This window comes from Xenopus laevis, chromosome 8S (genome assembly GCF_017654675.1).
Source record: "Xenopus laevis strain J_2021 chromosome 8S, Xenopus_laevis_v10.1, whole genome shotgun sequence".
NCBI classification, from domain to species: domain Eukaryota; kingdom Metazoa; phylum Chordata; class Amphibia; order Anura; family Pipidae; genus Xenopus; species Xenopus laevis.
In genome coordinates, this window is record NC_054386.1 from 41,867,897 (window position 1) to 41,884,281 (window position 16,385).

General features: G+C 38.2%; 1 protein-coding gene across 1 annotated transcript in view; it reads right to left on the reverse strand.

Annotated features, from left to right (window-relative positions):
- The window catches only part of lhx2.S (LIM homeobox 2 S homeolog), a gene marked incomplete at its 5' end in the record, with an annotated part of 28,013 nt that extends 18,168 nt beyond the window's left edge, over window positions 1-9,845 (reverse strand). Inside the window, 3 exon segments of the mRNA NM_001173998.1 lie at window positions 4,819-5,198; window positions 6,654-6,856; window positions 8,916-9,845. Coding sequence (NP_001167469.1) covers window positions 4,819-5,198; window positions 6,654-6,856; window positions 8,916-9,098 — 766 coding nt within the window.
- Window positions 9,846-16,385: the final 6,540 nt, after the last annotated feature.

Genomic DNA, 16,385 nt, shown 5'->3' on the forward strand with positions numbered 1-16,385 from the left:
TACAATGTCCTAATATACCTTTTGTATTTTCTTTGCAAGTGCACTACTTGACTGGGGGCCAGGGACAACTGCTTTAAAACCAGTTATGAGAACCAGACACTGACTAAATCCTGAGTAGGGGTAACCCAAAAGTTCTGCTTAGGGAAAATTGAAGCAACCCACAAAATGCTACCCTTTGACTCCCATAAACGTTGTTTTAAACAATAAATGAGAATTAAAAGGAAATGTGTAAATTGAGAACAGGAACTGCCTTTTTGTGTTAATTATTTTTGTTGAAATTCAGCATTTTTACTTTTGTCTAGAAACCCTCTTTGTCCTTTCTTTCTTTTTACTATTTTCAGTTATATAATGTGGATTTTGGAGAAATATTTTTTCTGAAATTCAGCAGTTTTATTTGTTGCATCTTATAGAAAACATTGTTGTTCTTTCTTTCTTTCTTTCTTTCTACTATTTCCAGTTATATCGTGTGAATTCTGCAGAATATAGTAAAAATATAGTATAAATATATAGTAAAACTCATGGCGTTTGAATTAGTTTTCATCATGTGTAGACTCAGTCCTCTCTAGGGGGAGCTAGTGAGCTGCAAAAGGCCTCTGTTCACATATCGCTGAGACTATTCAAACAAATTATCTGTTCACTTCAGATTTTTGTACTCAGGACAAAAAAAAAAAGAGTCCCCCCATCCCCCAAAAATATAAGTCACTAATCAAAAGATATAGTTTCCTTATTTTAAGGCTACTCTAGATTTAGATTCGTTATTCTTAGTTATTCTTATGAAAACCCCACTACAGTGGAATAATGATTTTATATTCCTCATAAAAAGAGATTTAAGACAATTAATCAACCTCGCAATCAACAAATGGAATATAACCGCCGTTTTTACAAAATCACTCTTAATTTAAGTGCTTATTCTGTAGGCCTTCCAATGTGGTAAAATGGTTAATATGGATTTTCGTTATTAAATATTTCATATATATAGATATACACACACATATATGAACAGTGTTTTCATATTAAACATATCTAAATTGATTTGCTTTTTTAACCCGAATTCATCTTTCTAGACCATTAACTTGATTTTTTGATAATGATAAACTTGGCACAATACTATTGGAAACGATTTTTTTAATACTATTGTTTTTAATGAAATTTCTTTTTATATAATATGTAATTGTTAATTTGTTACATTGTCTCTTTTATCATTTTCAGAGAACGTAACGAGTTTGTGAGGGACAAAAACCGTTTGGAAAACAACTATAACTTGTTTTTTTTCCTTCGGGCTAGTAAGTGTCCAAACTTCACGTTTATTTTCTATGTATTTTTGTTATTTAACACGTGCCGTTTTTGTTGAACTTTTTTTCTTTTGCATTTGCATTACAGCATGGTGTGTTTTGCATTATAACGTGTAAATAAGTCAGTTCTCATATTACTACGGCTCAATCTAAATTCATTATATTTTTAATTCACGAAGGAATTTATAAATAATCGGTATCAATAGTCAAAGAGAAATGAAACCATGGAGGAATCAAAAGTAATTTGCTGACAAATATAACAGGGCGATTCTACCACATTTTGTTTTTCTAAGCTGTGTTGTGAAGTCGATTAAATGTAATTGTGTGTGGACGTTTGATTCTTAACAAACTGTGGTCTGGTGTGTTTGTGTATGAAAATACAAACAAATAGTTAAATGTATGTGGTTACATTTAAACGAATTCGTTTCATTAGTGTATGTATTGGTATGTGCATAATCCCATCCTTAGCCTACATGCAATGTAAGTACATTTGACGCAAAAGCAAATGAACATTATTATGCCAAACCAAAACTGCATAGGGCCCACTCCAAGCATCTGCATCCCACGCCAAAATAGGCATGACTCAGTGGGGGGGGGGGGGATTTTCCCCACTCAGGGACCAATTGCATGAACCACATTTTCCGTGACATTAAACCATCTATTGTCTGCAAGAATTAGTCAGGACCCCTCATCTCCTTGTGCCCGGGGAGAGCTAAAGGCAGCACAATACTGAGGGTCCTCATACACAAAAACTTCTCTCAATATCCACCATACTTTATTTTCCCTGGGAATTAGCTCCCTGCTTGAAGGACTGAAATCCAGATTCCAAATGACTTCAGTTCCATAAGTACAATGAGAGCAACAAGAAGGCTGATTTCCTTGCCACTATAATAGGCAGGGATTAATTATTGGGGGGAAAAAGCTACCATGATGTGTTATAGTCATCAGTTTGCCCTACATGTATGCATTATATGAACTACTTAAAAAAAACTGCTAGGAAAAGAAAATCTAGGAAAAATAGAGCTGGGATAATTGTTCTGCACATGTATATGTAGGAATTTAGAGATGAGAGAAGTATTATACATACATACGTATAGGAATAGATTATTTTTTATTACTATACACACTTGCTCTAAAATAGAAAGCCTGAATAACTGTACATACAAACAGGCAGAAACAGAGGGACCGAACAATTAAATATTCTTTTTTTTACCATACACAGAGTTGTTAGTCATTAGGAGGGATGTCCCTTAACAAGTCAACCAGTTCCTGTTGACTGAGTCCTGGGGTATCCCCCCTTCCTGTAACAAATCAAAGGAATGTGACTACACCCCCCCCCCCCCAATGTTGGACACTTTGGCGCCCTCACTTTAAAGGCATCTATGAATAAATGAAATACCCCATGCTGTTTGAGGGGTTGAATTTGGGGCTGGCGAGAGGGGAAGGGGGGGTAATGAAACTCACTGAGGGGTGTAGTTTTGAACAAATTTCACAGGTGCTTCTGTGGGGAGCAGATTCCCAAGCTCTGATTTACTGACCTAAAAAAGCCAATCAAATGGCAATTGGTGCAAGTGAAGGGAGAAATTATTATCACATAGGGAGAAAGGAAGTCTTTTTGAAGTCCTGCTTTCTTTCTGAGCTATTTTCTGCCTGTCAAAATCCATCCACTTCCAAACTGGCCCAGCTAAACCTTCAGTGCTTGCCCAGTTAGAGGGGCACAATGGGAGCCATTTAGCATTTGTAATAACAATTCGGGGGGGGGGGGCTAAAGCAGGAAGGCTTTAGTTATGTGGTTTTCCACTAGTTAATCCCATTCAGGACATTCCGGGGGTATAAGGGTTAAACATTCACATGACACAGCCGAAAGATGGGAATTACTGCTTTTCTGAGTTCCTTTTCAATCTACAGTAGGAGTGTGCCCATGTTAAAATTGCTCCAACACAAAAAGTAACATATAGTCATAGAGGAAAGAAAGAAAGAAAGAAAGAAAGAAAGAAAGAAAGAAAGAAAGAAAGAAAGAAAGAAAGAAAGAAAGAAAGAAAGAAAGAAAGAGGCAGCACCTCTTGAGTTATGATAACTTAGCCAATAGATAGATAGATAGATAGATAGATAGATAGATAGATAGATAGATAGATAGATAGATAGATAGATAGATAGATAGATATAAAAAAAACTAGCCACTAGACCTTCAGAATCTAAACCCCTTTCTGAAATGTGTTTACACATTCACATAAATTTAAAAATAATGTTCATTCTCAAATCTATAGTTAAAATATAGTTCTCTCCCAACTCCCAAATGTATACCCTAATTAATTAAACATACAGCAAAATAAAGGACATACTCGGAAACAGTTTTTTTTTGGGGGGGGGGTAGATAATGTAGATGACAGATTTAGAGACAGAACGTCACGTTGTAACTTATTTCGTTTTCCTATTTCCCCAACTTAATTCTATTTCACAAAATGAGAATGATTCAGAGTGCAAAAGTAGGCAACCAACCCTCTCTAAATTAGTACAGGACAACAAAGCATGCAATAAAACAATATTAATGTGGCAGGGCGTTTTTTTTCCTTACGAATTACTATTAGAAAGGCTAGTGTTTTGGCTTATAAATATGATCACCACGAATTCCATTCTGCCTTTATATGGCTGTGTATGTGTTTAGGTACGGGGCATGACTGCTGACCAAAATAATGTTAGTTATCATGAACTGAATACTGTGTACTTAATATCGTTGTTACATGAAGTCCACGTTCACTTTTACCTGCAGCACAGGATGATCCTAAACGAAGACACAAGAGGTTTTGCCACTAATGCTGATTATAAAACAAATGATTTCAGCAAGAAGCAAGTCAGATACCTCTGCCCCAAACACACCCCTCTTTAGGGTTATTTATGGAATGTTCCTGTGCAGACTGTAACCTGATGCTCGGATATATGATATTATTGAATAATAAACAAAATACAAGCATCTGCTTAACCCCGTACTCTCCGAGGAAGACAGCAACTGATAACGTTGGTTAACCAATATTAGACATCCCAATTTTTATGCTGTTTGAAAGCAATAAGCTAGGCTGCCTACTTCGAGCTACAAAAAAGATTTTATCAGTCTGTCCCCTATCAATAACCAACCAATCTACTACCTAAATTGTTGCAATTATTCAGCCACTTTGCCGTCTGGGGCCCACAGTGAACAGTGCCAAAGATATAAACGCCCCCCTACATCCACCCAAATGCACGCACAAACCAAAATATACATCCATTAACAAGATGTTCCTTTCCTTGAGCCATTCAGTGGAACTGCTCGGGCGAGCAGCCTCACCTGATTGCAAGGCCTTCTGCTTTTATACCTGAAAGCAAAGTAATGCTACAGCTTTCAGGTTCTGGCATATGACCAGGCTTGACAGCTCTTGCTGGAAATAATTATACCCAGCGAGGCTATTATTATCAGTTGAGCTTTAATAAATGGAAGCTGTGCTGTGTAATCAGCGACACAACATTGCATTAGGAACTGACAGTTGCTTACCTGCGTTGTAGGCAGCTAGATCTGCCCCAGAACCTGGACTTTTTCTCTTTCTTGGTCTCCCTTTCTGGACAGTTCCCACGCCATTGTAGTAAGGCAGCCCCAAAGAGGCAGCCCCTGTGCCAAGTCCTGAGCCCTTCCCTGATGCTACATCCGAGTGATTGAAGTGAACTTGGTATTCTCCCTGTATCAAAGTCTCAAAGTGGAGCCGGCAGTATACTAAATTGTCCTTCATCCCAAAATGGTCCCCAGTGGTGAGCATCTTGTTGCAAGTGTTGCAGGTAAAGCAGTTGAGGTGATACACTAAGTCCCTGGCTCTCATTACCATCTCAGAGGCAGAGATTCCCAAGTGGCACCTGGCACATCTCTGGACTGAAAACCGCCTGTGCAATCAGAACCAGGATAGGTCACAGTTAGTCAGCATGTCCCTGGGAGCTTTCAGCCATAACATGCAAGAGAATGGATTCATAATCTCTGACAGACACAATAGGCAAAAAAAACATATAAAGGAAACAAAAAAATGATGTAGATATCTTATATTCCTGATGCTTTTTTTTTAATATTTTTAAATATTTTAATAGGAACAAGGGGGAACCATTTTCCTTGGCGCCTTTTGCATCCTGTGGCGCAATAGCCTACAGCCTTCTGGTTAGGAAGTAATGTGTGCCAGGAAAACTTTTCCCCGTGGTATGGTGGCCTGCATACATATCTCTGGCTATATGTTCTGCTTTGGATGGGAACTATTCCAATCAAATTTATAGAATTTCAAAATTGTTGATTCAACTTCATTCAACGACATAGGGCATTCTTTATTTCAACAAATACTGTATATGTGTGTGTATACATAGAGTGTTTATGAACTCACTTAGAGGTATATATATATACACATACAAATATATTTACACAAATACACACTCACAAGTGACTTAATAAACACTCTATTTATGTTTTGGAAGTTTATATATATATGGTAATCCCAGGCCAAGTTAACTATGGGCTAAAAATATACCTATATGCTGTAGTATTCAGTTTCTCAGATAGGTCAGATAGCAAATAGCTGCTCCTAGTTGAAACTACAAGTGCTGAAGGTCATTAGATAGTGGTACTGGGGAATGCCAGCTTCTCCTTGCAGCAGTAATACCATAACATTTAATATATATAAAATGTAGGCAGTAAATGTGGTTTATTATATGATTATTAATAATGAATACGCAGCAATCCATTAGCCAGACATTGCTATGTGACCGTGTTTCTTTTCTTAATCAAGCATTACACCCCTATATATTTTAATTTAAAAAATATCAGAATTTACCATTTATTAGCTTCCAGAGGAAATCAATTTTCATTATAGTGCTAAGTAGCTGTGTTGCTGCAAGAATGGGAACTACAACATTATTGTCAATAACTTAAATCTGAAATGTAAAATTGATATAATGTTTAACGTTGCCTATTTACAAGCTCTGTGTGGTATATGCTGGATTAAAGTAATGGAAATGAAAACGAAATTGGTGGAAAGGTTGCCCTCCGCAACATGTCAGAGGGTAATATTTCTTTGCTTGCTGGGTCTGATGGCGGCTCAGAATCTCTTTATATTTTCATATTATATTTTCATCTCTCATCTTGTACCACCACTACCTAGTGTCCTTGCTTTTTAAGCAACCATTTACTGTGCCATAGTAAAATAGTAACTTTCGATGAAAAAAGACACATTCATACTGACTACCAACCTAAGCTTTCTCATTATTACTACACTGTACAAGTTTGCTCTGTTCTTTGTTGGCTGCCCATTGTGCAGCATGTATTATAAAGACAATGGTTATGCAGAGAGGGGGGTGTACCTGTAATAGTCCTCCTTGCAGTATATACTTCCATCTTTGCTAAAGCAGGTAAGCTCCGACTCCAGGTTTAATTTACATTCACAGCACTTTAGGCAACGCATGTGCCATTGTTTGTCAACTGCCAAGAGGTAGTACCGGTCTGAAATCTTCCCTCCACACCCAGCACAGAGTGCAGCCCGGTCACTGCTGATGGAGGGCATAATCTGGGGACACAGAGACACAGGCAACATTAGAACAAAAATTTAAATATACTCATTTTCCTCAACCACTGATGTGACTTTTTAGGAACAGGACAATACAACTCATCGGTGCAAAAGTTATCTGTGGCACTGTCAAAAGTATATGAGAAAGAAAGAAAGAAAGAAAGAAAGAAAGAAAGAAAGAAAGAAAGAAAGAAAGAAAGAAAGAAAGAAAGAAAGAAAGAAAGAAAGAAAGAAAGAAAGAAAGAAAGAAAGAAAGAAAGAAAGAAAGAAATTTAAAATAACCCCCTCATAGGGGATTTTGATTTGTTTCAGGGCTTCAGAACAGAAGAGAATAATGATAACTCCCAATTATCTTTCATTTCACTGTCCATTCACTAGAGAAAGATCAGACCAGATTTATAGAATTTTCTTTGGAAAATCAGACAACACTTTCACCACCAGCAGAAACAACTGGGTATCATCAGCAGCAGCTAAAGGGGGGATTAAAGGGTCTTTCTATAAGTTTTTTGGTGCAGATTGCAGAATTTTGATTGTTAATAGGGCGGAATAAATGGTATTTGTTTGGAGACACACCGCATTTGAAGATGACCTGTATTACCACGTGCAGTCCATGTTAATGAAAGCCTTTTCTGCATGAGGACAGTGAAAGCGAATTACAAACTAAAGCTCCTCTCCGGTAAAGCGTTTTCACGCTGTTTAATATTAATTCCCATTGTTACAAGATAATTAAGCTTTCCAGTGGAAGACAATGAAAAGTCAACTTTAAGAATAAATAGTTTTTTTTCACGAGTAGATCATCATGACGTAAAAATCGCTCATCAAACCTACTTGCGAAGACGTTGAATGCTAATATACTGTATATTATGTATGGTCACATGCAATCATATTTATTAGATCAGCGAGGATATTCATAAAATAATGTATCTACATCAGTTCTTTATGTAAATAAATATCCCTTTAACTAATAAATATGGCATTTATCTAATTGCAGCATTAGATTCCAGCTAATTAATATTAATACTAAAAGAAGTGCAAATTTGAGGATATGAACTGCAGATAACGAAAAAGCCAAATGTCGTTTAGAGAGGTGTCCGTTTTCTACAGATCAGAATTCTCATGTTATATTGCATGGTGTTGACAAGGAAAATATTACGATGGTTGAGAAGTAGATACATTGGTATATCTCTATATCTATAAATATCTATATCTATATCTATATTTAGATAGATAGATAGATAGATAGATAGATAGATAGATAGATAGATAGATAGATAGATAGATAGATAGATAGATAGATAGATAGATAGATATACACACACAAACACAAACTGCATGCAAACATATGTATAGATTTTTTCTTTGCGGATAGTATATTAACTATGGTGGGCTGCTCGGCCAATTCAAATAATGGGTTCTGTGATCCAAGTTATTAAAGCCTTTGATAAGATAATTGCACGTGCATCTAGGTTGTTATGATGATATATATATATATATATATATATATATATATATATATATATATATATATATATATATATATATATATAAAAGAAAAAGAAAGAAAGAAAGAAAAAGAAAGAAAGAAAGAAAGAAAATAATTGATACGATATGAATATCAATACCATTAAAACTCGGTATTTACAGAGAGCGAGTCAAACCCGATTACAGGCTAGTCGCTGCGATTGGGGAAAAAAATGCAGATGATCATTTTTATTCAGCATTCTATGAAACTTTGATTCAGCGGTATAGTTCTGCAAACCGTTACTTGTTAAAGAAAAAAGATTTTGATTATTTTTTTTCTGAAGGAATAAGGATAATATAACAGGGATACAGAGGAAAGATCTGATACATCTTGCAGTGTCTGTATGCTGTAAACCTTGGGGCCTTGCTTTCCTATAGGATGCATGTTAAACAAATGCTGTTCTTTTAAATAAATGCATATCAAATAAATGCATTATAATAAGTAATTTTTTTTTTTTGGATAATGTGAACCTTCACATTAACCCCCTCGTCCTGTAAATCCCACCCCAAATCTCTGCAACTCCTGTCCCATCCCTACCGTTTCAGTTTCCCCTCTATCAATTACAGAGCTGATAGCAGAGACATCGTTCTTGGTTCTTCTGTCCATCTCATCGATGACCCCGTGCATCTCCCCCCCTGATAGACTGTGGAAAAGCATCTCCGGAGCGTGGAAATGACACACGTGGGAATCTTTACAGATGCTTTGGTTGCCTAATTGCATACACTGGAGTCCTAAGCCATGCACCGAATATCCAGACCAACAAAGGAGGTCGGGTTCCTGTGTTGCTTCTTCCAGTAAATGAAAAGCTGAACCAGATGGGATAAGGAATATATATATTAATATCAAAACAAACCAAAGAGTCCTGGACCCTCCTGACTTGGGAATGTCATGTGATGTGCCCCCAGAAATAGCAACACTGCTAGGAGTCAGTCTTGAAGGGCATATCTGGGCATCTTCAGGTGGTCGGTGGAGTTTATCCCAGTGCAAGCAGTAACTGAAAAGTCCCTTTAACTGTACGTGCTGGTAAAATTAGGAGATGACTGTGAAATCTGTCAGAAGGAGAGGGGGCAAGCTGAAGACACCTTGGTTAGGAATGATAAGCCTTCTAGATACGAAGCAATAAGGTTTCAAGTCCTCTTTCGTTCATTGCATGTATTAAACAGCACTTCACTCCAGAGACAAGTAAGTGAATGAATGCCCACAGTCCGTTGGAGATCAGTTGTCAAAATTCAGAATGGGCATTTAAAAAAAATTAAAGTTTTAAGGAAAGAGAGAGGATTTCCAGCCTCAAACTTCTAAATGATGGGTGCTGTAGATCTGCTAGGGGACCGTTGTTGTGATAAGTTTTTTCGTTCCTGCAGGCAGGGCTATGTGTGTGAGTAATGGGGGAGGAGGGTCCTCTTCAGCATGGACTTGCTGTAATCCCTTAAAGTGAGAAGCTCCCTTCTTTATTTCTGCTCTGCAGTTCTGTGTGCAGTCACAACTGCACCTTTTCTACAGGGCCTCCAGCCCCTGCCCTCTTCCCATTGGCTGCATCTTACCAAGGGCTGCTTATTATAGTGTGAGAGTACTGGGTGGGGTAAAGGGTTATTCACTTACAATCACGACTCTCTCTCTCTTTTAGCTCTTCCTTTTAAAATGCCACTCTGGCCCATCGTGTGACATGGGGGGCTTGTCAGGGTATCTGCCAGGACTTGCTTAATTCCCCTACGATTTTTTTCACTAATCAGTTACTCTATGCTATCCGTAATGGAATGGCTAGCTACAGCATATTTTAAATTAATTAGTAAAATGCTGTTTTATCCGTAAGCAAATAAAATGCTCCTATATTAAAATAAACGTTTTTTAACCCCAGAAAATGAGAGTACTGATATCTGTGTATTATTGCTAACAAAGATAATATATTGGGCAAGTCGCGCAACAAAAGTCGAAAATATTTTCTAAGATTGTATCGTTGGCCACTACAGATACCTTTATGTAGCTAACCATAAAATAAACCTGGGGTGTTTTGAATTTCGTTCTTTATTTCTTATCTCTGTAAAGGTTTGAAAACATCAGTATATTCACGTTTTTGCAGCGATTGCAGTGCCATAGATGTTGGGGGATTATGAAAAGAATGCACAGAACCAAGAAGGAGGGGGTATTTAATTAACACTTTCCAACCCGAAGACGTTTGTGAAGGTAAATACGATTTGTAGCTGAAGCACATGCACACGGAATGGAATGAATGGGAAATACAATGTTTTCACCGGTTTAATTACTATTTACTTAACAAGCCAATGGTTGGATAGTGAGGCAAGAATAGATGATGATCGCCCTATCATGGTAAGCTTCCAAGTGGTGAAGGATCACAGGATTTTTTTCTATTCTTCCAAGAAAACATTCCCAGATCTGCACAGCAATCTTTGTTTCCTGAAATTTTTTCCTGCGCTTTTTTTTGGGATGATTTGTTTTATAAACATTAATATCATTATACTTGGTACACAAATGTATTAAAAGGCAAAGGAAGAAATTGAAGATCTATGATAGGAGTGAAGGGTATGTGGTATTCAGGATGAGATAGATGATAGATGGTAGATAGATAGATAGATAGATAGATAGATAATAGATAGATTATCGATAATTGACTCTATATATTAACAATATTGACTAGCATACAGCTTCGCACACATATTCACAGCATTTATATACACTCATACACACACTTTAGACTGGCGCAGAAGTGCCCCGCTGCCATTTTATTATCCTGCACAGATTTCCGTACAAACACAAGGACCTTTCAGGGTATTTAAGTGACTGGGCTAATCTGGGCTAATCTGGCGCCCGTGGGATATCCTCAGACCAACTATGGTAATGGGCAGCACTGCCTTCTGTGCGCTACTAAACTCACCAAAGCGCATTTGTTCATAAGGATTGTATGCTTCTGTATATGGGAAATGCATGTTTTAGTCCTGGATATTTCACAGTCTCTAGTGGCAAAAATAACAGAGAAAATGTAATTAGTACTTTGTCTCCCACCAAGAGCTGTCTTTGCCTTTATGCCACAATGTTCCAACTCTTGAGGATGTGTGCCCTTTACATAGCGCATAGCGTAAAGAAGTGGGTGGCTACCCCAATGCGTTTGCAGATAATATTTTTATAGCTATATATCATCTACCACTGTGTATCTGTTGAACCCCCAGTCTGCTATTTCTATACTTTTCATATTTATGCAAGTGGGCAAAGTCAGGGGAGCACAATGACCAGTCTTTCACTCCAATGTATAGGTGTTTACGGGGGAGCTATAATCCCCACCCTCAAACAAATATCCAAATAAGGTGCAGCCCCCTTAAAGATACAGAAGAATTCTAGTGAATGGAAGCTTGGTAATGGTAAACCGGTCCACCTTCTACAAGGGCCTGTGTCTGCTTTGGAAACAATAGAAGTAGGGACTCTTACAAAAACACACAGATCCTGGCCAGAAGCTGATTTTTCCCACTAGTGACAGGTGGAGGTGAACTTTGCCACCAAATGGCTGTGTAATATGAAGATAATCAGTTGGAGCGTTCCATCTGCCCGGATAACAGCTTCTACTGTATCTCCTGCAACTAAAGAATCGCACTCTGCTGCTCAAGTCACATCCTAACAGGCACTTACTCCTGCAAGCAATGGAACATGGAACCCCATTCAAAACGTAACGAAGCAAGCAGACAAAAAACAGGAAAAAAATGATAGGTGAGGGTGGAGGGGAGTGGGAGGAGTCTGATGTGATTGATCTGTCATATGTTTCGCAAGCCTCATACGGTCATTAAGGCGTAATATATTGCAGCGCATACAATAAAGCAGGAATTAAAACCTGGTAGTAGCTGGAGGCGCCCTGCATAACGTCTGCTATAGTTGGTGTTATGTCTTCATAGATCAGTGAGTGACACCGGGTAATTAATCATTTTCCTCACATGGAAATGCAGGCTAATCCATTTTGCGAGCGCCGCGCAGTAACAAGCAGCAGATCAGCGCTCTCTCCTCGCGACAGTGATGTATATACAGCAAGGGATGTGGAACAAGGACCTAACGCTTTGTTTTCCTGCTAACTGAATTGTTTATGCGGTGTGTGTCTGTTCTGCACTTCCCAGGCATTGATGTGCTGCTAATACATGAGCCACTTTGGCTTGTGACAGCAAGATCAGATGTGCAGCTCTCTGGTTCCCAAGAGGAAGACCCCCACAGGCAAGGGATTAGGTGGGGTAACTTGGCCTCCAGTCACACACATACACACGGAGACCACTACAATCAGACCTCTTTGTTATGTTGGCAGGAATCTCTAGGGCAGGTACACCTTTGCCTTGCACCAGCACATTGTCAGCCAACCAGGTCCCAGCTTGTGTGAAAATTGTTACCCAGACTCTTCATTTTGTTAGCAGAAAAAAACTGGGACCCTCAGAACAGAGACACAGGCTCTACCCCAACACCAACAGTTTCAGATTAGAGGAGTTGTGTGGGCAGAGGACCAGCCTTGGACCCTCAGGGTAAAGTGGCAGCGATCCCTGCATATTGCTCAAAGGTACACTGACACAACTATCATTTTCTTCTTTACTAGGTAGTTACAGAAAGTTTTATCATTTACTGAGCAGGTGGTGGGCTGCGACAGCAAGACAGGTGGCGCTATTAGATCCTCCCTTGGGTAAAGATGAACACAAAAAGATTTCAGCTGAATAGCACAAGGCATGTGGACAGAGATCCAACAACCCCCATTAAAGACCAGTGGCAACTAATCAGTTCCACGTTTTATTTAGTGAGTATAGCGGATCTCATATCGTGGGACATTTATGTTGTCTACAGCATTCCTCAAACAAGAGGTTTGTCTGCAGAACATAGAACCATTATCAATATCCCCAACCATCCAACAACAACCATCCCAGTGTACAGTAGGCTCAGTTGCCCCACAGTTTTGTTCCTATTGCACATTGGCACTGTACTACAGTTATTTTCAATTCCACTCCACACACGCATGGGGAATCTATTCAATTCATGTAAAACTGTAACTTTTGTAAATATATTTGCGTGCTGCTACATTTCTGTATGTGGCGTGCAGAAGCCTGGTCCCCATATTTACAAGGATTCGCTTGGTTCTTGCAAAGACATGTGGTCACATTAATTGTCATGTCATTAGGTGCTGAGACACCACTTCAGGTCACACAAAAGCACTTTTACAGAGAATAAGAGATTTTATCACAAAGAAATCAGTTTCCCTTAAAAATCCCAGAATCTAGTTCTGTATTGATTTACCTTGGTGGAAAAGAAACCATGGGCACCATAACATTGGTTTGTTTGTTTCTTTATAAAGCCAGTGCATGGGAGATAAAGAGAAATTCACAGTGTGTGTAGTTTTTTTTAAAAATAAAAAAGAAATGTGATTACTGGGTGAGGGAATGTAGAAGTGGCAGAGTGTACCCTAGAAGATAAAAAAATAATTTGAGGGAATCCCTATTAGTGTTCGAATTCAAAAGGGATATAAAGGTTCCGAATTCAGTTCCATTTAAAACTTAGGTTACGGACAAAAAAGTAAGAAGGAACCCATCAGTAGCTAGATGGACTTACCCAAAAGCGAAATAATGTCTTTATGTTCTGGGGGGTGTCTATGATCAATTCGTTAGAGAGAGAGAAAGTGCCTGTGATACATAGAACGAGCGTTTTTTACTTGTTTATGCAAGAACTATATTACTGTAACATATGAGTATGTACTTTTATTTTCAATATATATATATATATATATATATATATATATATATATATATAAAAATAAGCATTACTCACTAGAGTAGTCTCTGTGCTGGTGGGACTCCCAATGCATTCCTCAGCGCCTATAGGTGGAACATGTCCTTTAATTGGATCTGGGCACTTTGGGTTGTGTAGCTTTATTCATTGGTGGAGGGGGATCCGCCTGTTAGAAATCTGTCTACAGTTGATTTTTTGGAAGGGAGAAGTGTTGCTGAAACCTTAAAACATCCGCATTCTTTTTACAACAGTATCTGATTACTCTCCAGGCAAAGCAACAGGAGGAAAGATAGCAAACATCTTAACGTCATTTGGCTTTTAATTGCCAATGCCCTACATAACACATTTGGTTCCTTCCAGTAGCATCACTGACACCCTCCCCTTCCCCCATCCCTTGTATTTTATCTAAAGTTCCATCCCCTGAGCCGATGAGCACAAACAAATAAATACACAGATAGCGTCTGTGCCTTTATACATGCATACTTCAGGGTCAGGCATGCAACTGGCAAATTACACCAATGAGTGTTGCAGTAAAAGCAAATCATAAGGACAATGGGAATGGCTGCTTAATGCCTATACATTACAACACCCAAGTGGATCTTGGGTGTTTAATTTACTGTTATTTTCCAAGCACAGTATAAACCGATTTCTCTTTATCGCAGAACAGTAAAAAAACAGCCAGGAATATCGGAGCCAACGCTATAACTCCATCCTATGATACAGCAATCGGATCATTTCATAGACCCTTACACTGTGGTCACTTACATTATTACCCCCAGCTCAGAAACAGCCAGATCCAAGACAGAATGGTACACAAAGATATATCCAAATCCCATCACTATTGCTGACTGACTGGCAGGGAAATCAAGAAGGTAGTAGAAAGGGTAATAAACCAGCTAGAGATAGGATTCATAGTGGTCCTACCTTCCATCGACTGCTCATCACCATGTCTGGAACTCATCTAGTAATTAGCAAGGCTCTTAATAATTTAATTACACAAGGATGAAGCTCCCTGCAAGTCATATAAGTCCATAACCACCTAACACTGATCACACTGAGGTGTGCTTGTGGTGGAGTGCGCGTGCCCGAGGCGCGCCAGTTGCTCTACCAGTGACATCATTAGAAGAAAGTAAGTTGATTACAAACTGCTCTCTAATGCATGCAGTCTGCTTTTGAGTAATGTCTACTGTCCCTCAATAGCTTGTATGGCCTTATGGCTAAAAAAAAAGGTATGTACCTGTGACTTTACCAATATTTATTCTGCTACTACAGGTTACTACAAGTCTTGGGTTATGCCCAGTCAAGTAGGTGATGTGTGGGTGAAGAAAAAGGTAAATAACTATAAAACTATAAAAAATATAAATAATGAAAACCAATTGAATGACTAAATGATTGTAGACATGGCCATTCTATCACATACTAAAAGTTACCTTAAAGGTGAAGCACCCCTTTAAATGGCTGCCCCATGGCTACACAACAGCTTGTTTATATAAACTATAGAAGAGTTTTTGTAGCAAATACACCAGTTTTACCAGTGCATTACAATCAGTACATTATATTGTCATTCCTTTAAAACACCTTCATTTTTTTGCTGTTACTGTTCCTTTAAGGAAGATGAGATTGAGTCTGAACATGGTGGCAGAAGGGATAAACTGATAAACAGAAAGAGAACGATGCAGATACAAGAGAGAGTGATACAAAGAGAGGGAATGGATAGAAATACATGGTATACAGACAAGTCATTTGATAATTTTACTGAATTTTTGACTGAGACAGAAATATTTTGTGAAGGGCTGTTAAAGCCAACCCATCAATTTCCCCATACCCTATGCATCAAAGTGTTTAACAAAACAAGCTGCACAACACAGTATCTCCATCTTTTTTTATATATATGTAAGCATATCTGTGTATTTCTCAGCCTTGGTTCTTCTGTGAGTATTTATCCATATTTTTTTTTACTGTGTTTAATCCTAGCCTGTTTCAATTAGTCTCTCCATTAAAGGCTACATACGTTTAGTAAGTAAATCAGATCAATAATAAATAGTTTGCTGGACGGGTAGAAGTACAGACTAACAACTATGTGGTTCTCACTTGTAATTCACCTAACCCCAAGCCACAGATGTACTGACTTTTTATAGTAGACAAAAAAATGACATTTCACAAAAGGAAAACAATTTGGATAGCCTAACAGTTGCGTTGGGTTACTCTAAAACCAAAAATTCAAAGGATACACCCAGATTGTGAATAATATAA